This window comes from Equus quagga, chromosome 17, assembly GCF_021613505.1.
Source record: "Equus quagga isolate Etosha38 chromosome 17, UCLA_HA_Equagga_1.0, whole genome shotgun sequence".
Classification (NCBI taxonomy): Eukaryota; Metazoa; Chordata; class Mammalia; order Perissodactyla; family Equidae; genus Equus; species Equus quagga.
In genome coordinates this window covers 3,312,888-3,340,230 of record NC_060283.1, presented here as the reverse complement: position 1 = coordinate 3,340,230, position 27,343 = coordinate 3,312,888, and the positions used below count along the sequence as shown (strand labels likewise).

Below are 27,343 nucleotides of genomic sequence, written 5' to 3'. Positions count from 1 at the left end.
GCCACTGAGTCCTTACCTGGCGGAGAAACCGGCCCCTCGTGACCCGGCTGCCAGAAAGGCCATATGCGGCCAATTTTGGTGTAAATGATGTTTTAATACATGAATAACCCCTAAGATATTTCACCCACGCGGAATCGAAACCTTCAAGGAATCTGGCTCCTGTCGCCTCCAGCGTTATTTTGGGCATGGGCAGGAGCGAGCTTGTCCCTTTGCTTGCTGATGTGACGTGAGGGCGCTGTGCCTGAGTTTGACGGTGGCACAGAGATGGTGGCGGTTTCACTGCAAACCCAGGAGAGGCGTGGTAAGTGGAGCGAGTGGGGCAGCCCGGGCTTCTCCATCTTCCTTCCTCCCTCCCTCCCCGCCGAGGGGAAGTGGAACGGGCCTCGGCCAGGCGGCGCTGCCCGGGCAGGCGTGGACGCCCCGTCAAGGGCGCTGGCTCCCTAGGCCAGGCCAGCGTCCAGAGATGCAAACCGCATTTACTGGGGACTCCGGAGGCCCGTCCGACCTCGGCCTCTGCCGGTTGGTGCATTGGAGGAAGCGGGAGGCGTGTGTTCCCCTTGGAGTCCGATGTCCCCCGGCCCCTGCACGGTGCCACCCTGCCCCTCCCCTCGGCTCCTAAGAACAGGTTTCCTGTTCCTTGTCTTTATTTTGGCTGAAACTGCGGCAGGACAAGGAGGAGGCTTTCAAACCGGCACAAGGCAACTGTTCGTCTGGCCAGCGTTGCTCGCTGGCAGGGAGTAGGGCTGGGGTGGCCGTGGGGCTCCCAGGCAGGCAGAGATGCACAGCCCTGGCCCTGCCCACCCTCAGGGCTCCCAGCCGCCACCCCGGGCCAGGCAGGCACTGTGGCCCCAGGTGGCGTGCTGACAATGGGGGACCCCTGTCGGTGGTTCCCTGAGAGGGGCTTGTGTCATGCCCGAGTGGGATGTCCTGGCCCCTTCTGCCCCACCAAGGAGAGGCCCTCAGAAGAGAGGAGGCTCAGGGAGGGCAAGAGATAGACGCCTCCAGGCGGCTCCTACGTCTCCTTTTAAAAGCAGTGCAGCCGCCAGGACTCAGTTATTCCCATCATAATAATGACAATGGCGGACAGGAGTGTGGCTTAAGTGTGCCAGCGCTGTGCCAAAGGCTCCACGTGCGTTCTCCTGTTTAATCCTCCCAACAACCCGGTAGCACGGGTGCCCCTCATTCTCAGCATCCCCGTTCTACAGATGGGGAAACTGAGGCCCAGGGGTTCAAGTAACCTGCCCAAGGCCACACGGATCACAGGTGGGAGAGCTGAGATTCAAATGCAGGGCCTGTGTGCGCCTTCCCCCCCACACATGCACACGCACACACATGCATACACACCCATGCACATGCACACAAATGCACACACACACACTTCCCCAGATGCTCTGGGGCAGCCACCTCAGCCACGATTCATCTTCCCACCTCCCGGGCCCGGCACAGCGCCTGGCACGTGTGGCGCCTGCACAGATTTTAGTAAACGTCTGGTGGTAGAACTGAAGGAAGAGATCTGAGCTGGACGGCCCGCCGTGTGGGCCAGAGGGGGCCCTCGCAGCCTCTCGGCTGAAGTTTATCGAACACTGACTGTGTGGGCCAGCGAGATTCTGTGCCCACGTGCGTGTGCATCCAGAAATCAGAAACAGAAACCACCTACCCGCCTCGGCTCCTCCCGGGCACCGTGGAGCCCCTGGGGATGGCCACTCCTGCCTGACGTCTGTTTATAGCTCAGCGTCTTGTACAAGTTAGAAAGTTCAGTGCAGGCCAGAGCTGGAAGGACCTTATTCTGGCCCCTCACCTCATCTTCCAGAAGGAAAAACCGAGTCTGAGCCTGAAGGGGCGTGGCAGGCAGGAACAGCCGAGCGGGGCCCGGGCCCAGGCGCCCGACCTCCACAGGGAGCCCTCCTGTGGCCTCTGAGCAGTAGATGAGAGCTTGCATGGCACGAGCTTTGCAGGACAGAGACCAGGGCTCAATCTCCCCTCTGCTGTGTGGCCCTGAGCAAGTGACCTCCCCTCTCTGGGCTCACTCGCCAGGCTTGGTGCAGACTCCTGCTCACACAACTGAGGGCCTTGAAGTCCAGGCATTTTTCGGTATCAGCAGGGGAGGGCCGAGGCCTGGGGGAAGACCACTGGGTGTCAGGCGCCTCTGCGTCCGTCCACAAAGGTTAAGCTCTGGCCCCAGCCTTCGTGTCTGTTCACCAGAACAAAGGCCTGTGCTGAGCAGCACCCACCATCCTGGCCGGGGGCCCCTTGCTCCCCGAGCGAGCCCCGTGTGGTAGGGCTCCCCCACCCCAGGCAGCTTGTGGACACGTTCCTTCCAACCCAGCCTCCCCCAGAGATTCGGGAGTGCAGTTTCTCTGCCTTCTTATGCGTCCAGAGCTCCCAGTGACGCGCCCAGGGCCGACTGCCCCACGCGCCCCGGCCAGGGTGGATCGAGACCCACGCAGTGCCTGGCGCACAGGACGGGCCTGGCATCCTGTGGCTTCACCCTGTTCCTCTTTCAGTGTCCGAGGCCTTATAATTAAAAGGCCTGGACGGTGTGCACCATTAGCACAGGCCTTGACGGGGCCCGGTTATTAGCGGGAGACTGGCTGGGGACGCTCGGCTTGTCCGAGAGGTGGCTCCAGTCCAGGCGGGGTCCCCCCACAGGTGAGCACTCCCGTGCCCCTCTCTGGCCACACACAAGTCTGGACGGGTCCACACCAGAGCCGGCTACAGAAGTCGCAGGCCCCGTGCAAAATGAAGACGTGGGACCCTTGTGCAAAAATCATTAAGAATTTTAAGGCGGTGACAGCAGACCGTGAAACCCAGCGTGGGCCCTTCTGAGCACAGGCCATGAGTGACAGCACCTGTCACTCGTCTCAGAAGCCAGGTGGATGGGAGGGACACGGGCACTGGCTGAAGCTGGCTGGCGTGCCTTACTGGTGTCCACCATGGTGGGGACCAAGGGCCTTGCCACCCCCAGCACTTTCTCCCACCCCAGCGTGGCTCCCGGGAGGTGTCCGGTTCCTGGGGACTCAGGCTGTCCCCTCTCTTCCAGCATGGAGATGTGTGACCAGAGACACAACATCACCATGTGCCCGCTGTGCGACAAGACCTGCAGCTACTGGAAGATGAGCTCGGCGTGCGCCACGGCCCGGGCCAGCCACCTTTTCGACAACCCGGCCACCGTCTTCTTCTCGGTCTTCATGGCCCTGTGGGGTAAGCTGAGCGCCCGCCGCCCTGTGTCTTTGGGGCAGAGGCGACTGTGAGTGGGTCCTGCATTTCCTCCCTTCCTGACGTTGTCCGCCGGCGGCGTTTGCCAGAAGTGACGTGGGAAGGACGGCAGTGGAAGTGCCCTCCCTTCTGTCTGCAGGCCACAAGGGCCTGTGCTGTCGCAGACGCAGAGGAAGTGTCCTGACCCAGCCACGAGCCCCTCAGGAAATGCCTAGGAGGGGGCCCTGCTCCCCAAAACGGGACCTCCGTCCTGGGATTGGGGTTTGTAGCTCAGAAAGGGCCTTGGGCTCTGCGTTCTTCCCTGATGGGGCTGGGACGGCGGACCTGGGCCGGCCCGGGTCTCTCAGTAGATGCTCACGGCTTCCGCAGGCTCCGAAGGCCCATTTTATGGGGAAGGAAGCTGAGGCCCAGAGAGTGCATGTGAGTTGCCTGGGGTCACTCAGCTCCTGAGGTGCCAAGGCGAGGGTTGAATGTCAGGTTCCAGAGCCTGGGCCCTTCACCGCTGGGCTCCACTGCCACCCCAGGCAGGTGGCTCCTCCTCCAGGATGCTTCCCTGACGCGGGTCCCACCTGGCCCCGACTCAGGCTCGGGAGGCTTGGGAGGTTGGGAAGTGGTGGCCGGATGCACTTCTGCAGGCCTTTCTGGATTGGCCAATAGGGGATTCCTGTGCTGAGCCGTCTCCCGGGCAGCCTTTGCCTCCGGGGCTCCCATGTGGTAGAAGATGGAGCTGGGCACACAGAGGGCACAGGAGCCACGGGTCAGGACCCCTGGGGGAGAGAAGTCAAGAGGGGCTTCCTGGAGGAGGCGTGAGCCCTGAGATGAGTTCTGGAGACGTGGAGCAGGGGTTGCTGGGCAACTGTGGCAGAGGGACCCAGTGTAGAGACAGAGAGGGCGGTTGCTGGTGCCTCCTGGAGCCCCGTGTGGCCCCCGCTGAAGGGCAGCCCCCAGCTCTGCACGCTCCGCCTTCCCCTCCGAGCTCCTTCTCGTGCGGTGAGCCCTGGAGTGGACGCAGGCCACCCTTGCTCCTGCTGGGGATTCGGCCCCGCCCTGCTTCCCACATGGCAGTGGCTCTGGGCCTGTCTGTCCCACTTGCCCGAGCAAAGGGTCTGGGCCTAAAAGTTTAAAAACCGATGGTCTCCCTGTGGTTCTCCAACTGGGTCCTCCAGGCCTCTGCTGGGCTCCTCGTCGGACGTAAGGGTTAAGCTGGGATGAGGTGAGGCGAGGGAGGGGCCCGGACACGGCGTGGTCGTTGGTGCTCACTGTTGGGGGCTGGTCCACATTTGCCGGACCTTGAGAGTGTCGTGGAACCGCACACGCCTCGCTTGCCCCCCGCCCAGTCCCGACCCCGGTTGAAGCTGACGTCCGTCCCTTTACCGACTTTACAGTTGGGGCATCTGTGCCTGGTTGATGGGGGAAGATGGGCGTCCATCTGCTGAAAAGGTGTGAAACCTCAGCCAGAGCCCACAGCCCACGTTTCACAGGCGGGAACCCCGAGGAGAGCCAGGACAGGGGTTTCCTGGCAGACGTCATGGGTAGCCGTGACCTGGCGTGGGCGCCCGTATCTCAGCAAAGACAGACGCGTGGCAGATGGTCGGCCACGGGCTGTGCCTGACCCCACCATTCTAGGTCTGGGCAGAGCAGGCGATGGGCGGTCTTGTGTTCCGGGAGTTCTGGGCCGAGCTGGGGATGGACACGTGCAGAAAGAAGCATGGTCTCGCGCTAGACACGCTCACGTCTCTCCGTGGGCAGAGGCGTTTCGTTTTCCTAACGAGGCCGAGAATGAGAGGTAGGCCGGCAGCTCCGATAAGGGAGAGGTTTCCAACGTGGGTGCTGTGCAGCACTGGGCTGGGCCAGCCAGGGAGGTGGTGAGCGCCCCGTGCCAGGAGGCATTCAAGCTGAGGTTGGAGGGCTGCTGCATAGCATGGGGAAGCAATGTCGCTGCATGGTCCAAGGTGGCTTGTGAGAAGATTCCCAGGGCCCCCGTCTAGCTCTGGTTGTTAATTTGGGCACCAATCTTGCTGTAAGTTTAGGATCAGTAGCCATCACTCACTAAGCTGGTGTGAATGTGCCCGACATTGGGCCGGATGCTCCTCATCCTTCATCCCACTGCATCCCCACGGCTGGGGCTTTGTCCCCATTTCACAGATGAGGAAAGTGGGGGCTCCACTGGCAGGGCCGGGAACCGAGCCCACGTCTCTCTGAGCCTGTTTTCCTTCCACTGCCCACCTCTGCCTCTCTGGACCCTGCGTCCCTTGGGAACCATCCCCTTGAGCCCCCACACCCGCCTCTCCTCCTCATTCCCAGCCTCCCCGGCCCACCACAAGACCTCAGCGCTGGTCATCTCCTCTCTCCCTCCCTGCCCTCTCTGATCTGGGCCCAGGGAGGCCCGAGCTGAGGCTGGAACACTCCTGGCTGGGCGTCCAGCCTCCTGGTTCCCCTGCCCCGAGCTGGGAAGATTCAACGGGCCGCTCCCACAGTGGGGCTCGGCTCGCACAGACCGCCGGCCTGACGGTTTCGTCCAATTCAGTAAGTCAGCTGGGCTGGCTGTGTCCCAGATGGTTAGACACCATCAGGCAGTTAGCAATGCCCATTCCCCGCCCAGCCTCAGGTTCAACTCCCAGCTCTGTCACCGACCAGCTGTGTGACCTCAGGCAAGTTGCTTCTCCTCTCTGGGCCTCAGGTTCCCATTTGTAAGATGGAGATAGTAATACAACCCACCTCAGAGGGTCCTTGGGGACACTGAATGAGTCACCACTTGTGACGTTCCTAGGGCTCTGCCTGGTGCTGGTTGTCACGTCGCACTAGGTGTTACGTGGGCTCAGCAAGCACCTGCTTTTTGAAAATGTGAAAACAGCCTGGACCCCAGGAGATCAGAGCTCAGATCCAACCTCTCACCTTGTGCTTGGGGCCCCCGTCATTTACGTCACCTCGTCTCCTTCTGGAAAGAATGCTGCAGGCCAGGCCCTGCTCTCAGCATCTGACATGCAGTGACTCATTAATTCCCCCGGGGACCGTAGGAGGTAAATTGTTTTATTGCCCCATTTAGCAGATGAACAAATAGAGGCCACTTTCCCAAACTGATACCAGCTGCTGAGAGGCAGAGGCAAGGCTTGGACCCCGCATTCCAGGTCCGCACCCACACATCCCTGACTGATGGCATCTGCTCCCTCTGCCTGTGTGACTGACCTGCTGTGGCCGACGTGCTTGCTCCTGACCGACCGGATTACCCCAAATTCATTCTCTCGCCCCGACAGCTGCCCCATTGGGCCCCAGACAGATACGCCCCTTTCCCCTTCAGACCGCGCCCTGAGGACTGACTGTGCGGGGCCCTGGCTGGGAGCTGGGCACGGATTATCTCGGGTCCCCACAGCAGCCCAGAGGGAGGCTCTGCTGTTACTCTCCCACGAGGACACTGCAGCACAGAGAGCTTCAGGACTGGCCCAACATCACACAGCTCTCGGATTCGTAACAGACATGACAGATCCATGGCCTGGCCCGCCGGCCCCCAGCATCCAAGCTGGTGCCCTGGTCTGGCCTCTCCATCCAGACATCCTCCGTTCCGAGCCCTGCTCAGGGAGCAGAGACTTACCAAGAGCCAGGAGGGAGGGACACACAGGCGGGCTTGCTGCTCAGCCAGCCCGACCCACCGGATTGGGTTAGATTCCTTAAATCCAGTGCACCCTGTTCTGGGAAGCCAGATGCCAGTTTCACACCTCTTCCGTGAGTACCTACTGTGTGCAAAGCGTGAGCGCCCACTGTGTGCAAAGCAGGGCCACTTCACACCCTCAGAGGGGTTGGCCAGTCCCTACAGTGGCCCCTTCCCTGGGAGAAAACCAGACCGCTCCGTCTCCCCCCCGTGACTCAGGGAAAGGGGCGAATCTGTGTTTCCGACACCCCCCCATCCCCCTCCAGCACCACCTGCACCGTGGGGGACAGCAAATGTGCCCGTCCGTCAAGTGCGACTTCAGTCCACACACTCCCATTTGGGGGAAAAAATAACAAAAAAGCCAAACCACTCCCGTGATGCACTTACTTTAGGAAAAAGGAGCTTATTATCAGTCCTGACAGGAGCGGCAGGAAGGTGCCCGCTGGGCCGAGCGGGAGTGTTGGCGGCAGCCCCTGCCTGCAGGGGGAGGGAGGGAGGGAGGGCACCAGTGCCCCGTCCCTGGGCCCTTTCACACTGCTGTCAGGCATAATTAGCAGAGACCTGCCATTGTTGGTTTTTTAATCTCTTATTCAATTATTTGCTCATTACCCTCTAAGGGATCATTTTCCCTCTCGTGTTTCTCCCCCCCCCCGCCCCGCCCCCCGGCTGTGTCCTTTCTTCCTCTGTGCTCCAGCTGTTGACATTTCTGCTCACACAATGACAGAGAGGGACCCCAAGCCCGTGACTGCCGGGTCTTAATTTTGCTTCCACTCCACCGTGGGGTCCTGCTTGTCCAGGGGCTGACACGCTGGTCCTAGAGATGTCGGCTCGCTGCTGCCTGGGACTTAGAACTTTTCAAAGCCTCAAATAGGGTGTCACACGAAGCAACTTGAAGCCGCATTTAGCTGTTCGCCCCGGGATCAATTTTCTGAAATGATGGCCTAATATAATGGGGCTCTAACTGCTTGTCAGTTCCGTGCAGAACAAAGGCTTTGATTTGAGCCCGGCTGCAAAAAGCTGGTGAAAGCTGGTCCCAGCTTCAATGAAATGGCAGCGGTGTGATGAAAACCCCATCCCAGGGGGCCGTGCCCGAGACTTTGAATGGAGTTGCCAGGTCACCCTGAGCTAGGCGGGATATAGGGGAGGTAAACTATGATTCTCTGCTGGAATTAAAAGGCCAGTGGTGGGTTCATGAACTAATACTTGTTCGGAGGACAAAGAAGGAGGGTGCCAGGCGAGCGGGCGAGAAAGGGAACGGCTGGAGGCTGCTATGCCTGAACTCCATCTCCATTATGTGCCAAGAGGCAGGAGTAGCATTCTTCTTCTGTTCCTGCAGCTCCTAAGGAGACGCAGCTCCCATCTCCACTTTGGGAAAATGGAGAGTGTGTTGAGCAACCGTTTGACTGTGTTGGGAGCCCGAGATTCGTGAAGCCGGTCTCTACTCTCAGGGGGTCGAATTTTAAGGAAGACGCAGCCCCTGCTCTGACAAGTGTGAGTGGTTGAGCCCTGGCTGCCCCCTAGGGCCCGTAGCAGAGGTGTGGGAGACAAGACCCCGTCCCACAGAGAGCGTGGACCTCACCAGGGAGACGGGGCCATGCTCCGCGCAGCCACAGAAGCGCCCCAGCATCATCAGAGCTGGGCCTCTGAGCACAGGTCTGAGAGGCCGCGATGCCCCCGCTGGCACAGGAGACAGTTGGAAGGCGGAAGCGAGAGCGTCTTATAAAGCGTCCAGGATCACGCCGTTGCTGCAGTGACAGAATTTCCAGGGGGAGAGAGCTCAGAAAGGGGGTTCAGCGTCCAACCCGGGAGGCGTCCAGAACGAGGGAGATTGGTGTTGGGCCCAGGCGTGAAGACAATGTGGACAGGTCAAGGCGGGGCCGCGGGAGGCGGCGTGGGCGCTGCCTGGGCGGAGAGCCAAGACTAAGGCGTGGGAGGCTGGACAGCCGCTAGTCTGGTGGAGAGAGGGGTGGCTGGAAGGAAGGAAGAGCAGACCAGGGAGAGGTCGGTGCTTCTAGACGCCAGAGTGCCGAAGGATGGCCCATGGAGCTTGTTTAGATGCCGATTCCGTGCTGCCCAGGAATCTGTGTTCTAGCAGGTTCCCTGGGGGATTCCAATACAGTGGATCCCGGGCCCAGACTGAGAAACCCTGGAGGAAAATGGACAGGTCGCCCCCACCCCGACGGAACCACGCTGGTGTCCTTCCCGTCATTTTCTCTGCACACGGCAGGTGAACACAATGCGTCCCTACCCATTGTCTTGTGATTTCACTTTTTTTTTAATTGAGGTGAAATTCACGTTACATAAAATTAACCTTTTTTTTTTTTTTTTGAGGAAGACTAGCCCTGAGCTAGCATCTGCTGCCAATTTTCCTCTTTTTTGCTGAGGAAGACCGGCCCTGAGCTAACATCCATGCCCATCTTCCTCTACTTTATATGTGGGATGCCTGCCACAGCATGGCTTGAGAAGTGGTGCCATGTCCTCACCCGGGATCCGAACTGGCAAACCCCGGGCCGTCAAAGGGGAATGTGCACACTTAACCACTACACCACCGGGCCACCCCCAAAATTAACCATTTTAAGTGCACCATTCAGTGGCATTTAGCGCCTTCACCATCTTGCATCACCATCACCACTATCTAGTTCCAAAACGTTGTCATCACCCCAAAAGGAGACCCCATATGCATTAAGCAGACAGCACCATTCTCCCTGCCCGCCCGGCCCCTGGCAGCCCCCAGTCTGCTTTCTGTCTCCTTGGATATACCTGTGAATATTCTGGATATGTGGTAGAAACAGAACCATGCCACGTGCGGCCTTTTATTCTGGGGAGACCCTTCTGTGTGAGCCAGGTCGTGAGAAGGCTCCTCTGTCGCGCCTTCCCGGTGGGCGCATCCTGCCCTGAGCTCGGCTGTGGACCACTCACGGGGCCCCCGCGGCCGGCGCTGCTGTCAAGCCCCCCGTGCAGGCGTGGAGACTGAGGCTGGCAGCGGGGTCGGGGGGCACGTGCCCGGGCTCACACCTGGATTCCGTCCAGGGCGGATCCAGGGTCCTGCCCTCGTCTGCCGCCTCTGGGCTCCTCTGCAAGAATGTGTTTGTCTAGCCTTGTGTCATCAAAACAAATGTTTGAAGAAAGCGGGCTTAGAGCCCAGCCACCTGCTTCCGCCCTGGCCCGGCGTCCCGCTTCACTGTCCGTGTTTTGTGCTGTGCCGCCCTCTGGGCCCCAGATCTTGGGGACATGGTCTGGTCTGTTTGGCCCCCTGTGTAGCTGCTGAGGTCAAGGCCATTTCCTCATTTCTTTTGTACCCTGACCAGGTTCGGCACACGGCTTGTCCTCATGTGGCTGGGAAGCCACCACCCCTGACCCCGGCCGATCTTGGCGTCAGAAGTCCTAGGTTCAGGTTTCGACCATTTATTACCCAGCCCCTGACCCCTCGGAGCCTCTGTTTACCCGTCTGCAAGATGGAACGCGTTATCCCAGCTTTGCGGGATCGAGGGCAGGATGAGAGGAGGTCGGGCGTGCAACGGCAGCACCCCAGCGCCTGACCCCCGCTGGACGTCGCGTAACGCCGGTGGGGTGTAGTCGGCACGTTGGCAAGGAGAACCGTTAGTGGGAACCTCAAAGGGAAGGGACAGGAACCCCGCAGTCCCCTCTGCAGTCCGCATGGTTGGTGTAGGGTGGGAGGGCTGCAGGAGCACAGCTGTGAGGGACGGACACTCGGTTTTCTTCCTGCCTTTGCCCAGGCCAGTGGAAGGTGGCTTTTCGTGTTGCTCATGATGCCCAGCTTTGAGCTGAGACCTCAGGACTGCCCCCTGGGCTCAGCACGAGCCTTCACATCTCCCCTCCTGCTGGTCAGGCCTGAACTCGACAACCCTACCCTTTTGCTCCAAAGCAGGCATGGCAAACTCAGTGCCACAGAGTCCAGGCAATAGGGCATGGTGGGGTCTGTGGCCAAGTGGAGAAGGTATGCCTAAGCTTTGACAAAGGGATGGCCGCCCCTCAGCTACAGGCTTCTGGTGCCAATGCTTCTGATTTCTAAAGGAGAAGTGGGAAATTCATAATTTTATATAAAATGTCTTTATCTCTTAAACATAACCAAACCAGACAAGCCTTGTCAATATAACGTCTCCTTTCCTGGCCACCAGGCTCCAGTCTTAGTCCTAGTCAGCCCGCAGATGCCTCTGGGAGAAGCCCCTTGTATCTATCTTAAGACATTTAACAGTACAAATTCTAAGCAAGAATGCTTGGGTTCAAATACCAGCTGCGTAGCTGTGTGACCTTGGGCAGATTACTTAACCTCTCTGTGCCTCCCTTTCCTCATCCATAAAATGGCAGTACAAGTTTTTCTCTAATAATCACACGCTTATTCTGACTGTGATTATTATTGCCATAAAGAATATCACTATCTCTACAGAGGTCAGTCAAGTGTGGTGGTTCAGAATAGACGCTGGGGTGCAACAGAGCGAGGTTCTGAGTCCACTCCTGCTGTTAATCTGAGTCGTGCCTGGCCGTAGCGTTTGACGGTCTGAGGCTCCGTTCTTGCCTGTCGATCTGTGAACAGAGATCATCCGTCCCGCGTAGCGTTGTTGCGAGGATTGGGTTAGCTGACGTCGGTCCATTCTAGCACAGAGCGTGCGCCCCGGGGCGTCGTCGGTAAAGATGACGTGTTCTCACGCTGCAGGCTGGGTGGGGGGAGGGAGGAGGAGCTGCAGGAGCGGGAGGCGGGCATGGGCGAGCCTGGGAATGGGGAGGACATGGGGGCGGCCAGGACAGGGGAGGGAAACAACCCGAGTCCCGGGCTGTGCGTGGAGCCGGCCCTCCCGCATGTGTCTGCTCCCCCTCGGCCCGAGGTCTAGAGGGAGGCGCTGCCGTGGGCGGGCAGAGGAGGACGGAGAGGGACGGCCGTCAGATCACAGGGAGGGAGCCAGGCACCTGCCAGGACGGAAGAGGTCAGACAGCCCCGACCTCTGCCGCCGCAGTGGATGAAGGACAGGTCAAAAGAAGCGGGAGGAAGCATCCTCACGTCTTCCTTCTCGGGACGTGGTGCGGCCGCAGGTGGGCCCGCCCAGACCACAGGCTTCCTGGCGGCAGGTGCCCGGCCCCCCCTGGAGTCCTTGCCACCGTGATGCTGCTCAGTGTGTGTCTGCTGAGTACCAATCTGTAGCACAGGGAACTACATTTCCCAGGCTCCTTTGCTCTCCCATTTCCTGTTCGGTTCAGCCAATGGGAAGCCCTGATGGGAGATCAGAAGGCAGAGGATGGGGAGAAGCCGGGGTATTTCTCCCCATCTCCCTCTGCTTCCTGGGGCATCCCTGGTAGAGGCTTTGTCTCCTGCGTGGCTCTGACCCCCACCAGAAATCCCTCCATCCACGATCCCAGCTTCTTTTGGGCAGCCCCAATTTCTGGCCCTTGTAACACCACGTCCCGTTGTCCCTTCACCCCTGGACTGGCAACAGCTGCCTGCCATTGCTAATCTCTGGGTGGTCTCACCATCCCTTCCTTGTCTTCTGAGCTCTTTCATCACCCATGTGGCCAATTTCCAGGATTAAATTACCCCACTTGGAAAGACCTGGAGAGGTTCCTGTCTCCTGGCTGGGCTTGACTGGGACAGTAGCTAAACTTAAAGTGTACCAAATTATGTACAAATACAGGCAAACTCAGCGACCCTGTTCTCTCCTCACTTTAATGGGGAGGGGGCACATTCTGTGTAGACTAAAGCTCTCTGAGCTGGGAGATGAGTAGCTTCAGACCCACTTCTTGCCGATGCCAAAGCTGCATTCTTCCCCAGCGAAGGACCACATTGGTGAATTTGCACTAAAGTGTCACGGTTACTCATCTCATTTTATTTCCATCTTGATGCCACCACTTAATCAGACAAGCCATTTAATTGCTCTGAGCCTCAGTTTCCTCCTCCGGAAAAACGGAGGAAGGAATGGCACCTCCCTCCTAGGATTACTGTGAGGTTTAACTCAGATTGATACTTCACGTGATGGTTTTTCCAACAGCGCCTGGTACAGAACAGCTCAAGAATCCTGAGCTCTGAGTCACCTGCTGCCCACCCTCAGCCTCTGCCGATCGGCCTCTGTTGGGGGGAGCATTACTGATAAATAGCTCCGCCACTGGTGCTCACAGAAACCGTCCATTCATTCAGTGAGCACTCCTGAGCCCTGTCTGTGCCGGCCACTGATGTATGCCGGGAATCCAGATGAACGAGGCCCTACCCCTGTGCCTCACCTCAGAGGGGCCACTCCACACGGGACAGGGATCCTAATGGAAGGGCAGTGTGGACGCCCGGAGCAGGAGAGATCCCTGAAGGAGCTGGTTCCTTTCTGACACTGCGGGGGATGATCCGAGGCTTCCCGGAGGAGGGGGCGTTTGAACTATGTTCAGTCTGTTAAGATTGTGGAGCAAGATGTAGTGGCTAGGAGTGCAGCTCAGCAGTCAGACCGCCTGCGTGGATTGGAAGCTTGGGTGCGTGGCCTTGGCCCACCCCTCACCCTTTCCGACCTCAGGACCCCCACCTGTGACCTGGGGTCCCCAATATTGGTCAAACAGGGCAGTTAAAAGCCCAGGCTCTGGGAGAAGCCTGCCTGGCCCCTCTCTGGCTGGCTGAGTAAACTCGGCCGGGCCTTCATTTCCCCGTGCCTCAGTTTCTCCATCTGTACAATGGGAAAGCAATCCCCTGCCTCACAGGACCGGCCAGAGAACTGACCGGGTCAGTTCATGTGACGTTCATGGTCCAGCACGCCGTCACCCTCGCTCACCAAGTGGTGCAGAAGAGGAGGATGCTTTTATGTCATCGGATGTTTCGGGGGCGCCCCTGACTGTCTGGTTTTCCTCCCTGCCTGCAGCCGCCACCTTCATGGAACACTGGAAGCGGAAACAGATGCGGCTGAATTACCGCTGGGACCTCACCGGCTTCGAGGAGGAGGAGGTGAGTGGGTTTGGTGGCGGGTCCCCCATGCCTTCCCCTGTGTCCGCCCCGATACCTTCTGGCGACTCACGTGGAAGCGGGAGGTCGTGAAGCCCGGGCCAGGCAGCTCCCTTGTCTGCTTCCCAGCTCCTCTCTCTGGTGTTTGAATCACCCGCGGTTGCCTGGGCGACCGTCGGATGTCTGCTGGAGTGTTTCTGATCTCGATGCTCACACAGACGCGCCACCCACCAGCGCGGTCAGGGCCACATGCCAGGGCTCACCACACTGACCTCATCGTGTCTGGGGGAGGCCCGGTGGGTCTGGGGAGGGGACTGCCGCCGCCAATGAGGACAAGTCCCAAACGCGGCTCTGAGCCTTTGTCCTGGTGCCAAACCTGTGCTCGTCAGAGCCCGCTTCCCGCCTGTGGTGAGGCGTGGCTGAGAAGCGGGAGCAGATGCTTTCCCAGGAGAGCGAGGACCAGATGCTGGGCATCTCCATGTTCCAAAGAGAGGGGGGCATTCGGGATCGAAGGGATGCTGGGCTGGGGGTGAACCCCTCTGCCCGGGGTCCCCCAGGGGAAGCCTTGCCACAGCCCTGTCCCAAATTGCCAGCTCCAGCCAGAATTCCCCGTGGGGTGAGCGTGAATGAGAAGGAAAATCGGTCCCCACAAATAGCCGCGGCACAGAGCGGAGGTGTAAGATGTGGCCCACGACTGCCACGTAATTTTATAAACCACCGTGCACCTTTTTTTTAAAAGGAGAAACCTCTCATGCATTTTCCTTGTCCTGTGGAAATCGCTTCCGTCACTCTTTTTAAATATTCCTATTGTATTTCCCACACGACGTGCTCGCTCCCAAGGCTGGGTCGGTCGGTCCCTCTTCGGCCAAGTGTGTCGTGCGGTCAGAGAAGCTGATGTGCGGGCTCTGTGCTGACAATATTGTCGATAGACAAGGGGACTAGAGTCTGCTGGGAGAGGCACGGTGGGGCCTCTGGGGCCAGGCCGTGGGGTTCCACCCTGATTCGGCACCACCCTTGCTGTGTGACCTGGGGCAAGTCGCTTAAGGTCTCTGTGCATCCGGGTCCTCACCTCTCAAGTAGGGACTGAGGCATAGTCCTCATTCGATAGGGTTTGAGGGGATCTCAGTGGGTCAATAGATATAAAGCCCTTAGAGCAGAACCCAGTAAGATCCCCATAACCCGTCATCGGGCTAGCCAGGGGCCAGACCGAGACCTGTGCACCCTGTCCTTGACACGCAGCTCTTTAGGGGTGAAGCCAGGCACCCTGTCCCCGTGGTGGGGTCCGGGTCAGCCGTCTGCCTGGGCAGATTCTTTCCTGGCTCCCGTTTCAAGATGCAAATAGAACAAAAAAAGAGTCACCGTCTCATTATTTTAGAAGATTTAGAATGTCCGTTTCAGGTCATCCCCGTGGTTGGGGGACAGTTGGGGCTGGGAAGGAGCCAGGCTGTCCCCTTGTTCAGCCCCTGGGGGACCCGTCCCATGAGCTCTTCACTCGGATCGCTCGGGCGCCTGATTCGGGGATGGCGATCAGAGCCGTTGGGCACCGGGCGCCGGGGGCATGAGTGAGTCCCGCAAAGTGAGCCCTGCATGGTGGCCTGGGCCCCGTTGGGGAGTTAATCACCCCAGGCAGAGTCTGAACCGCAGGCCTTGGCTGTCGGAGCAGAAGGGAGCGTGTGTCGGGCATCTGGCCTGTGTGTCCCTCCCTGAGTGAAGAAGTGTCAGCCCGGCGCTCCCTCGGGAATTCCCGAAACACGCAGCTTGCCGTCACCCTCAGGCGGCAGTGGCCCTTAGCTGGTCCCAGCTGCCCGAGTCGTCCTCGGCCACCGGCGCCCATCCGCCTTCCTCCCGGTTCTTGAGAAAATTATCTTTAGAGGACGTGGCTTATTTCTTAAAAAGCAGCACGAGTAATGAAATCTTTCTGTTTTTGTTTTTCCGTTTCTGGTTCCCCGAAGGAGGCCGTCAAGGTTTGGAATTTTTTTGTCGCTCCTCTATCTTCCCACAGCCTGTCTCCCCGGGAGAGGGGCCTTCTCGCACCTGATCCGTCTGTCTCTATGGCACGGTTCCACGGCGGGCGGGGTCTCTGCTTCCCCCGGTCTCCGGTCTCTCTTAACCCCTGTCTTCCCTTCCAGCGCCCTTCGCTGATCTGCTCTGGGCTGCCCCGAGGCCTGGCGCCCCAGGGTGCCTGCGCTTGCTGTCACTTACTGCCGTCTCTTCTGACCCCCACGGCTCCTGATAGGACGTTCTCGGGGGCCCGTTCACGGCTGGCTGTTCACAAGGAGAAAGCGGGCCACGGGTCAAGCCGCAGCCTGGCATAGACTCTCCTGCCTCCAGGACACAGAGCCAGAGTCTGTGGCCTTCCCAATGGGCTGGGGTCCCCAACAAGGGGACAGTCCTGGGCGGACTGCGCACGGGGAATTCTAAATTAGAAATGGCACAGACAGCCAGCCAGGAACTGGCCCCGGAGGGCGCTCAAGGCGCGTCTATGGACTGAATTTGCCATGTGTGCTTGTGTGGGGCAATCTGCAACTCGCAATTAACAAGGCTCCATGTTGACATGGTTTCTTTCGCAGGACCATCCCAGGGCCGAATATGAAGCCAGAGTTTTGGAGAAGTCGCTTAGGAAAGAATCCAAAAGCAAAGAGGTACGGTGGCCGCTGCCAGTTGGCTTTCCCAGCAGTAAAAAAGCGCTGTATGTTCATCAACAGTATAGACCAGGGGGTCAGCGAACACTGTACATTCATCAACAGTATAGACCAAGGGGTCAGCAAACACTGTACATTCATCAACAGTATAGACCAGGGGGTTAGCAAACACTGTATGTTCATCAAGAGTATAAACCAAGGGGTCAGCAAACATTGTAGACTCGGGGCTGGCACCCAGACAGGAGTCAGATAGTGTTTTAGACTCTGCAGGCCTCTGTCACAACTACTCAATTCTGCCACTATAGCATGAAAGCAGCCGTAGACAACAGGTAAACAAATGGGCCTGGCTGTGTTCTGATAAAACTTTATTTATAAAAACAAGCAGGGGGCCGGATTTGGCCACAGGCCGTAATTTGTCACACCGGCTGTAGATCTGCCTTCTTAATCTATCCTAAGGGTGATCTCAAACTTCAGCCAACATTTCAACATCGAGAACCAGGTCGCTTGGCAGCTCTTTTGCAGTACGCTGGATGTTCCTGGTGGCCACCCCTTGTGTTCTGTGTTGAATGAGGAAATGGAAGGGTTTGCCCCAGCAGGGCGCCTGAGCAAACGGCCAATGCCTTGTTTCACTCACAGACTACGAGAGTGAGAGAGATGGTTTTGTGATGCTCTTAAGGCCATGATCTTTTGATCATAAATGCCCTTCTTTCTCCCCAAACCTCTCATTCGAGTTGGGGGTCTTACACTTGCAGCCTGAATTCTCACAGACCTCTAAAGATGCTTGGCTATTTTTTAAGGAGGTTTTTTCACATGATAAGCACGGAGCTCCCTCCCCACGCCCCCCAGCCCTCGTCAGCCTCTACCTGCGGCTGGGGAGGTTTGCTCCAGGCCATGAAGGCATGGGGAACAGCTGAAGGCTGCTCTTCCCAGTTCCCAGCATTCGCTGTCCCATTGGCACACCCAGCCTCTGGGACTGATCGGGACAAACCCCTGGGTCTGTCTTTCCTTGTCGTTGTGTCACATGGACAGGGTTTGCTGGTTCAAAGTAGCCGGGGGTTGCAATTGCCAAAATCCTACCCGTGGGGTAAAGTGGGTGCCCCAGAAGCCCCCTCTCGGGCCCCAGCTCCCATCACACGTCAAAAATCCAGCTTAGTCCCCACTGCAGCTGAAAAGGGGTACGCCTCCCTCAGCACCCCCTCAGAGCCTGCGCGGGACTCAGTGCAGAGAAAATAACCACGGAAGTGTGAGTTCTCGCCCCAAATAAGGAGACCGCCTCTTCAATGGAACAAATCAGAACATGCGCATGTTCCAGTGTGGGCTGCCTTCTGAGCAGCCACCTGGGTCCCTGACCAGCTCCATTAGCCCCTCTGGGCTCGTTTCCTCCTCCCAAAGGGAGAGGCAGGGACGCCACTGCCTCCAAAGCCCTGCAGGCCTCCACTGGGGGCCACCGAGACCGTGTTCGGTACCGCATCCTCAGCCTGAGCAGGGATGGGTGTTTCATTCCCTCCTAAGGAGAAAAAAAAAAAAAAGCTTTGTGGCACATGCCAGGTCCCTTTAAGTCAAGGGACTAAATCCCGCTGCGACAGTGGATTGGGGCTGCTGTGCCGGGAGCATCTCCCAGGCTCTCACCCAAGGCCTTCGACCACGTGCAAAGGTCCAGGTTAATTTCTGCCGGGCTCTGAGGGTCACCGCAGGCCCTGTACGCTTCTGGCGGGTACACCCTTTATTTTCTCCTCCATCTCACTGGCTCCCAGCAGCTACCTTTTGGTTTTCATTTTTTTCCCCCGGCTATGGCACCAAATTCGTTCAGGGGAAAAAAAAAAAAGAAAAGATCCACCCCTGAATTGGTACATTAAACTCAACAGTTCTGGGTGCGACTTCCCTCCCGTTGGCATAAAATGCTCAGAATAATCGTGCCTTTGCGTAGATGCACCATGTCGATTACTGCACCCGGCTTGTGCGATGGGCCTTCCAGACCCCCGAGCTCCCGTGCTGGAGTCTCTGTCTCAAAACCCCTGTCTGTTTCCGTGACCTCTGTCACAGTCTTTCTTTGAGAATGTGGGTCTCTGCCACCTCTTACTGGTGGAAAATGCCCAGCACCTGAGTCAGCCTCGGCAGTCAGCACGCCTCGGGGCGAGCCTGCCGCCAAGGGGGCGACGCGACCTGGGCGCCGCGGGCTGCCAGCGCCTGGAAGCGTCACCCCATGGTGCTCTCTTGTTCCCTCCACCCGCCCTCAGAAGCGCCGGCATATTCCGGAGGAGTCAACAAACAAATGGAAGCAGAGGGTTAAGACTGCCATGGCGGGGGTGAAATTGGTACTTTTCTCTCCTTCGGGGCCACGCGAGTCTTGACTGTTTGCAGATGACCAAAGTCCGTTGTGTTTTCCTCGACCGATTCTGTTGTGTTTTTGTTTTTTTGTTTTTTAACATTCACATCCGTGTTTCTCCGCCTTCCTTTCCGCGCCCAGCGAGCTGTGACGCGTGTTGAGATGTCACTGCATGGCTACGGTGGGTTCGTGGGGGGGGGGGGGGGGCTCTGTCCTTACTCGGAGCTTGTCACAACTGCCTGCCACCTGTCCTCCTTGGTCTTCTTGTTAACACGCATGCCACCCGCCCCTGGAATGAGTGGCCTCTGGCGTCATGCCCTCGTCTGCGTTCTTTAACCTAATACATGCATTTTCCCATTTAAAATCCACCCCCGTTCTCGAAACATCCCAGGTGAGCAACAAGCTCCTACTTAGGTTCCTCCAGACCAACCCATCCCCGAGCCAGGGAGCCTCCGGGCCGCCTGTCACCACGGCGCACCGTTGCTACGCGGCCGATGGCGTTCTCACTTGTCACGCTAGTTGCGTGTTTCAACTTGCTCTGCGAAGGAAAATAACTATTATGGTCTGGGTGGCGAAGGGCACAACATCTCAGATCTTCTGGCCTTAGAAGGGAGGCTTTCAGACACACAAATGGCCTCCAGATCCAGGCTTCTTCCGGACCTGAGTCCAAGAGTCTGATCGAGAGAAGGGCCATTTGGCGCTCTACGCCCCGTGCACAGAGGAAGCACGTTGTGCAAGCGTTTCTGTCATTGCATAACATCATCTCCCGAGTGATGAGGCCCCAGACGCTGCTTTGAGCTCCATGTTTGCATCATCCATCACCTGCAGGCATTTTTGTAAAGATGTTTCTGAGTATTTCTGTTGTCCAAGTTGTTCACGCAAACACCCACGGGCACACGCACACACACGTGAGTGCGCGCACACGCAGACTTCTCTCCACCGTGATGGTTCCCCCGGGTGACCCTGCACTGTTTGGCGTTGCAGACAGACAAGGTGAAGCTCACCTGGAGGGACCGCTTCCCAGCCTACTTCACCAACCTGGTTTCCATTGTCTTCATGGTAAGTTCCGGAAGGCTAAGGGGGGAGGAGATCAGGGGACCCCACCCACAGGGAGCTGTGCGGAGCTCACCTAGAGCGGGGTCAGCCATCGACCTGGCTTTGCTGTGACCCCAGGGCGTGGTGGGGCGGCGGGGGTTGGGGGAGCTCTCTCCGCTGCCCCTAAGGTGGGCAGGGACCCGGGTTCCACAGTGACCCCCGGGGGATCCGCACGCCCGGAGGTCACGAGATGATTGCACACAGTCTCTGATACGCGTCTCTCGTTCTGAGAGTGACACGTTGGAGTAACTGGTCATTCAAACCTGGGATTTCACACATCTTATTTAAAACAAAACTGCGGAGTTTTAAAGGGCAACATTAAGTAAATAATGCAGAGACAGGACAAAACTTAGAACGGTGCTACTCAAGTGACCACGGGTCTGGACCCTGGGCTCGTGGATGATGCTGATCTGAATAAGTCGCCCGGTGCCTCCACCCTCTTTGGGGATTTTAATCCCAAATTGATGGGGCCTCCACCGTGGAATGTCTCCGCCCCCGTGCCAGCTCTGCTTTCGTCCTCGCCCGGGAGGTCAGGGCCCCCTTCGGGCCCTGTAGAAAAATCGCCGTCCCCTCGTCCAGCCCGGGAACCTGAGGTCAGAGATTTGCGTGGCCCCCCAGCCCCTTGCCTGGTACCCAGGGGCCCTGGGTTGGCCGCTGTGGACCGAGGCTGAGCATGTGCAGGGCCAGCCTAAGAGCCTTGTGAGGAGTCTCCTTCACTCCTCACAAGGTGCCTGTCCCCATCCCGTCCCCCTCCTACTGATGAAGAAACTGAGGCCACAGGTGTGGCTGCTCTCCCCAGGCCTCCAGCCAGGAGGGGTGGAGCCAGGTGCCAATCAGGCCGCCTGCCCCAGGGTCCCGCTCTTCCGTACCGACTTGGAGACACGGAGCCCGGGCTTGTCTTGATCCCTCATCACCTTCCACCTTCCAGGCTGGAGGCGGGGAGGAGATGGAAGCCGGTGCCCCCTCTTTGAAGGGGTTTCCCGGACGCCCCACCCACAGCCTCTGCTGGCATGTCGCCCATCAGACCGTTTCGCGGGGCCACCTCTGTCTGCAAGGAGGCTGGGAAGGGGGCATGTTGTCGCTCCCAGCAAAGAGTGGGGGTAGGGAGGGAATCAGTGGGCCCTCAATGTTCTGGTGACCCCGTCACAGACACATCAGTCAGTTTGGTCCCCGCTGGGGAGCTCTGTTCACTGAACGAGTATTGGTTGAGTACCTGTGACGTGTCCTGGAGACGCCACTGTGAACACACGGGCCAAACCCTGGCCTCATGGCCCTTTCCTTCCATGAGGGAGGTTGCACCCAGGAAGGGAGACAGCTGGAGGGCTGCCCTTCAAGGGGGCACACCCGCCCTCCAACGGGGAGAAGGGGGCGCCTTCCTCCGAGTCACCCTGCAGGCCCGGCTGCCATACGCGCCTCCCTCCTGGCACAGGTTACATCCCTGGGGCCAGGGCAGGCCTTTCCAGGGAGGGGCCTCTTGGCAGGAGCGAGGGATTTTCCAAGGAAAGCCCTCATTCCCGGAGCTGGCCGGGAGTGGCACCCACACCTCGCCCCAGGCCGCCCTCTCGCCAGGATGTCGCGTGGGCGCCGCGGCCGGTTTCCTGGGTAGGGAGTGGCCCCTGTTTAATCACCCCTGATGTGTGCAGAAGAGTTCAGGGGCCCAAAGTCTAAACTAAGAGCTTTCCTCAATTTTGGACGGCTGGGGTCTCGCTCCAGGGTAAACCAAACACAGCCTTTCCAGCTGCAACCTGAGAGACACACACGCAGCCCCTGCCTCTGCAGGACTGTCCTGGGAGCCACCAGGGACCCTTCCAGCAGGGCGAGGCTTCATGGGAATGAGGGACACGAGGCTCAGGAGGGAGCGGGAAGAGCGCGGAGCCTGCACCCCGCAGGTGTGGTCGGCCTTGGCTGACCACCCAGCGCAGCCACCCTCCATCCCCAGGGCGTCCTCAGCATTGGGGTTTTCAGGTGTCCTCACCCCAGGGCAGGACAGGGTGAGGACGGGTCTTCCCGGCAGAGGTAGGGCCTTGGAGGAAAAGGAACCCAGGCAGAAGGACGGCTCCACACAGAACAAACTTGTCATCCTAGCCAGCTCCCACCGCTGTCTCGCAGGCAACCGCCAGCCTCTGAGTTTGACGGAATGTTCTGGTCCAATAGTGGGTTTGGCAAGATGAGGGGCTCGCCCTCGGGGATGAGCCAGGAGAGTGCTGGTGGTTCCTGGGGAGGTTGGCAGAAGGCGCCCAGCCAGACCTGCAGCACTGCCCACCCGGGATGGGATGAGGCCATGCCCCATCCGCTTTCCGTAACAGCAGTCTATCCAAGAATGTCACCGCCCCGTAGTCAGCCTGCCATCACACAAGCCAAGGCAGTCCCCGGGGTTGCGGCCAACCTGTGTCCTTTTGGGGACCGTGGGGAGAGAGAATGCATGATGCCCCACAGTGGATCCCACAAACTTCAGACTTGAAGCTCAGACCCACCCGGTCAACCCCAGCTCATGCGCTGGGTGACCTGGCCTGGTCACCTAACGTCTCTGAACTGTCTCCGTAGAACAGAAACCAGCCCCTCATCCACCCATCTGTGACGTTAACACCCGTAACACCCCTGGCATTTGGTGGACGACAAGAAGTGTCTGTCTTTGTTTGGAAGCTGAAGCACTGCGGGGTGGGGGGTTGGGGGGGGCAGAGGAGGCAGAAGGGGGACGTCCGATGAGACCCGGGTGGGCCCAGCCAAGAGCATCCGTCCCCTCCTCCCTCTGCAGATTGCCGTGACCTTTGCCATTGTCCTCGGAGTCATCATCTACAGAATTTCCACGGCCGCTGCCTTAGCCATGAACTCCTCCCCGTCGGTGAGGTCCAACATCCGGGTCACGGTCACGGCCACTGCGGTCATCATCAACCTGGTGGTCATTATCCTCCTGGACGAGGTCTACGGCTGCATCGCCAGGTGGCTCACCAAGATTGGTGAGTACCCACGTTCTGGGACGACCGTGCCCCGGGCCGCGTTATCTGTGGCCCCGGGCCTAGCAGCCCTGACTCACGTGGCCCTGCTGTGGGACCTCAGGCTGGTCCCTTCCCCTCTCTGAGCCTTCAGGGCAGCGGTCGGCCTGGACTGTGACGGCCGCTCAGCAGCGTGCATCTCTCTCCCTCCAGAGGTTCCAAAGACGGAGAAGAGCTTCGAGGAGAGGCTGATCTTCAAGGCTTTCCTGCTGAAGTTTGTGAATTCCTACACCCCCATCTTTTACGTGGCTTTCTTCAAAGGCCGGTAGGGACTCCTTCAGTGGCTGGAACTCGCTGCTTTTCCCGGTCCAGTTGGAGGCTCCCCTCCCCCACCCCCTGGGCACAGGGGGCACCTGAGCCCAGGGCAGAGCGGGCAGTCTGGGTCCCACGGCCACAGAGTTCTGGGAGAGGCTCTGCTCCTGCTGGGGTGCCAGGCGTGGGGACCCTGGGTGGCAGGGACCCTGGACAGTGGAGATCCCAGACAGTGGGTACCCCAAACATCAGAGACCCCAAGCAGCAGGGACCTCCCCCAGTAGTGGGGACCCTGATCAGCAGGGATGCTGGCCAGCAGGGGCCTCAGGCAATGGGGACTCTGGACAGTGGGGACCCCAGGCAGTGGGAACCCCGGGCAGCAGACCCCAAGGCGCTGGGCTCCAGATGCCCCCACAGTGGGTCGGGAGGACTCAGAGGGGCGAGGACCACAGGAGAAGGTGTAAGAAGTGCAGCCACGGGCCAGCTGGCTGTTCCAAGCTGGTGGCAGGGTGGCCCCCCGCGCCTTCACCCTCTGGAGCTGTCCTGAGCTTGGAGGGGCCTCTAGCCCACGCACCGAGCCTCCCCAGCACCCCTCCTTCCAGGGGCTGGCAGGTCTGGTCTCAGAACCCCTCCCCAGGTCTCCTTCCTCAGCACCGTGGTTTACCAGTGCCACTGCCACCCTCCCTCCCCAGGGTCCCAGAGCCGGGCCACAGGCTCCCGGGCCCGCCCAGAGCATCCATGACAACACAGCAGGCTCTCAGAGGGTCCCCCGACCCCGCACATCCCACAGGAAGCTGAGAGGGGGGCCACCCCACCCCAGCCTGTCCGAGGTCCCCTCTTGTGACCCGGCAGTGGCAGGTGGCACGGTCTGCACCTGGGCAGCTTTGCCTGTGTCCCCTCCTGGCCCCCTCCCCTCCGGCTGCCCTTCAGCCTCGTGGGTGCCTGATGAAGCTGCCTTGTCCCACCCCTCTGTGGGTTGGGGATCCCACCAACAGCAAACCCCTGTGGTGGGTGTCTCACCGGCAAGGGGCGGGGAGAAGCCTGCCGTCCACTCGCGGCCCCGCCTTCGGAAGCACAGCCCCTCGGGGTGTCCCCAAGCCGGGTCCCTCCTTTCTGACTGCCCCCCATCGTTGCAGATTTGTGGGCCGCCCCGGCGACTACGTGTACATTTTCCGCTCTTTCCGGATGGAAGAGGTAAGTGAGGTGGCGCCCGTTTCCTGGGGCCCCTTCCATTCGCTCCCCGATTTGGTCCAACAGCAAACTTGGGAGAAGCTACGGGGCACGTTGCCTACGGAGCAGCAGCGACGGCCTGCTCCCTCCTGGGGGGGGGCCTGTTCTGCCCTCGTTTCTGTTCAGACAGTTACACCGATTTTTTTTTTTTCTTTTTCTGTAAGACCTTTAATGTTTTTTTCTCTTTGGTTAAGATGAATTCATGGGGAAAAAGCAGAACTCAGCTACGTTTTTTGGCTTTAACTTTGAAATGCCCGTCTCTCTCCTTCCAAACACAACGCTGGTGACCTTTGGCTTCTGCTCAGCGATTCCGGCCGCTGCGGGTCTGGTTAGCGAGCCAGCCGCCTTCTGCCGCGGGGTCCTGGCCCCCTGACTTGTTCGAATATCTCCATCAGACCGATAGGAGGCTTCAGGGCCTGTCAGCGGTTCAGGCCTCGGTAGAACCGGTTGGCATTTCCAACTCCCAGAGTAATTCAGCTTATTGGAAAATAGGGCGGTGGGTCTTCCTGATAACGACCCTGCGAAACAGAGTAGGGAGGAGTGAGGTGGGCGTCAGGTACAGGGTGATCTGGCTGCCTGGGGCACAACCTAAAGGTTCAACCACCTGAGTACCAGGCCCTGAACATCCCAAGACGTGGGCCGCATCCACGGTATCGGATGTTTGTGAAAAGCCCATAACGTGCCCCCAGATTACGTGACACGTCCTTTACTTAGATGATGTCCTGTCAAATTCTTGAATGGTTGGAGAAGTTGGGAAAATGACTTTGAAGAAGAGAATAAAACAAAGGACATCCCTATTTTTTATGAAATGATGGCTCTCCAGCATATATTTTTGCTTGGGACTCAGAGAGGCGTCCGCTGTGCCCAGGGGGTCACCAGGGTCCCCTTTATTTCCCTTCACTCGGGGGAATTAAGCTTTTTGCCCATCACCTGCCTGCCCGACTCCTGGCCTGACGCAGCACAAGCCCGCTGAGGACGGGGGCATCAGGCTGCCTCACCACGTGGCTTCCCCTGCACGGGCCCAGCCTGCCGCGGCCCCAGGGGAGGAGGAAATCCAGCCCGGCCACTGCCCCTCCCCGGCAGTGTGCTCCCCTCTCCGAGCCTCGGTCCCACCCCGACAGCCTGTGGGCCAGGTGTGTCAGCTTCCTGGGGCGGCGGCAACACAATGCCATAGACCCGGGGCCTGGAAACAATGGAAGTTTCTTCTCTGGCTGTTCTGGAGGCCGGAAGTCCAGAGTCCAGGCTGAGCAAGGATGCCCTCCCCCCAAGTTCTAGGGGGGGGTCCTTCCCGGCCTCTCTCCCAGCTTTCCAGTGCTGCTTGCGGGCCTCTCTCCTGTCTCTGCCTTGTCTCCACTTCACCTTCTTCCCTCTGTGGCTCCTGGATTTTCTCACTCTTCCAAGGACACCAGTCCCTGGATCAGGGCCCACCCCACTCCAGTGTGACCTCGTTTCACTTGGTCACATCTGCAAAGACCCTGTTTCCCAATGAGGTCACATTCTGAGGCTCCCGGGGTTAGGACACAGAGGACACAGTTCATCCCACAACCCTCCCTGGGGGCTGCGGTCATCCCTCCAGGCGTCCGAGGTGGCTCGGCCGGGGTCTGACGCCCCTGCCCTCTGTCCCGCAGTGCGCCCCGGGGGGCTGCCTGATGGAGCTCTGCATCCAGCTCAGCATCATCATGCTGGGCAAGCAGCTGATCCAGAACAACCTGTTTGAGATCGGCATCCCGTGAGTAGCATCCGGCCTCGCGGCGGAGCGGAGGAGGCTGGGCCGTGGGTGCCTGGCGGCTCTGACGGTGGTCTGGGTGACAAGTGATGTGGGGCCCGGACCAGGATGGGGGCACCGGGAACAGGGAGGTGGTGAGGACAGAGGGGAAGACGGGGCAATAGCCGCCCCACAGTGGATGAGGAGAGGGTGGATGTCGAGAGGACCCCCTCCTCCCCAACTGGGGGAGGATGTGGGGTACCGACGGGCGCCCCCAGACCTGCTGGCTCCCCGGGGTTGGCTGATGGAGGACCCGGAGGCTCTTGCCTTGTGCCCTTTGAGACTCCCATCCCGTCCCCTCCACAAGGCAGCCGGCCCTCCAGAGTCGGGCACGTGCTGGACTATTTTCCATGCTCTGCCGGACCCCTGACACCCGCGGGGCCCTCCCTGGGGGTTTAAGGCAGCACTTCACTCTCCCTGCACCTCCGTTTCCTTATGTCACAAATAGAGCGATGACCCTCGCCCCCTGCCAGTGGGAGAAAGGGCAAAGGCCATCGCCGTGGAGAAGTCGCCGCCAACGAGTTAGGTCAGGATCTGAGACACACGGCGGCTCAGAGAATCAGAAAGACAGCTTGGAGGGGTCGGACGCCAGCCCCCAGAACCCGCCTTCTCGGACCCCAAGCTGAGCGCACGTCCCGCTCCTTGCAGGAAAATGAAGAAGTTGATCCGCTCGCTGCGGCTGCGGCACCGGAGCCCCCCCGACCACGACGAGTACGTGAAGAGGAAGCAGCGCTACGAGGTGGACTACACCCTGGAGCCCTTCGCGGGCCTGACCCCCGAGTACATGGAGATGAGTGAGTAGCGGCAGCGGAGAGAACCTGGGCCCCAGGGGCGGGCGGGGTGGAAACAGGCCGGCTTGGCGCCTGTGGGCTGGCTGCGGTCCGTTGCACGGAGCAGGCTCTCCGTAGGCACCCAGGGATTGAGGCTTGTCACCCGCAATTGTGTCACTGGGACAGGAGAATGCACAAAGGTGGCATATAACTCTCAGGGGTGGGGCAAGGAGAGATGGGAAAAGGCCAGGGGTGGCCTACACAGCAGCCACCCTATCTCCTGTCTCTCCCTGCCTCCCTCTGCTCTGGCTGCACTTTACCCAAACATGCAGAGCTCACGCCTGCCACAGGGCCTTTGCACAGGCTGTGCCCCACCTGGAATGCTTTCCCCCTAACACGCATGTGGCTCACTCTCTCCCTTCCTTCTTCTCCCTTGCTCCAATTGTCCCCCACCAGAGGGGTCTCCCTGAGCAGTGTTTAAAA

General features: G+C 59.3%; 1 protein-coding gene across 7 annotated transcripts in view; it reads left to right on the top strand.

Annotated features, from left to right (window-relative positions):
* ANO1 (anoctamin 1) overlaps positions 1 to 27,343 on the top strand; it is a 166,076-nt gene that overhangs the window by 120,984 nt on the left and 17,749 nt on the right. For 3 of the 7 annotated variants that reach the window (XM_046643436.1, XM_046643437.1, XM_046643434.1), the window contains 11 exons: positions 3,041 to 3,201; positions 13,708 to 13,790; positions 15,740 to 15,751; positions 16,358 to 16,429; positions 18,667 to 18,744; positions 19,740 to 19,814; positions 22,606 to 22,807; positions 22,997 to 23,108; positions 24,232 to 24,289; positions 25,954 to 26,054; positions 26,739 to 26,884. In XM_046643436.1, the coding sequence (XP_046499392.1) occupies positions 3,041 to 3,201; positions 13,708 to 13,790; positions 15,740 to 15,751; positions 16,358 to 16,429; positions 18,667 to 18,744; positions 19,740 to 19,814; positions 22,606 to 22,807; positions 22,997 to 23,108; positions 24,232 to 24,289; positions 25,954 to 26,054; positions 26,739 to 26,884 (1,100 nt within the window). The remainder of the gene's footprint in view (positions 1 to 3,040; positions 3,202 to 13,707; positions 13,791 to 15,739; positions 15,752 to 16,357; positions 16,430 to 18,666; positions 18,745 to 19,739; positions 19,815 to 22,605; positions 22,808 to 22,996; positions 23,109 to 24,231; positions 24,290 to 25,953; positions 26,055 to 26,738; positions 26,885 to 27,343) is intronic. The other 4 variants (XM_046643440.1, XM_046643438.1, XM_046643435.1 and 1 more) reach the window with 3 other exon arrangements.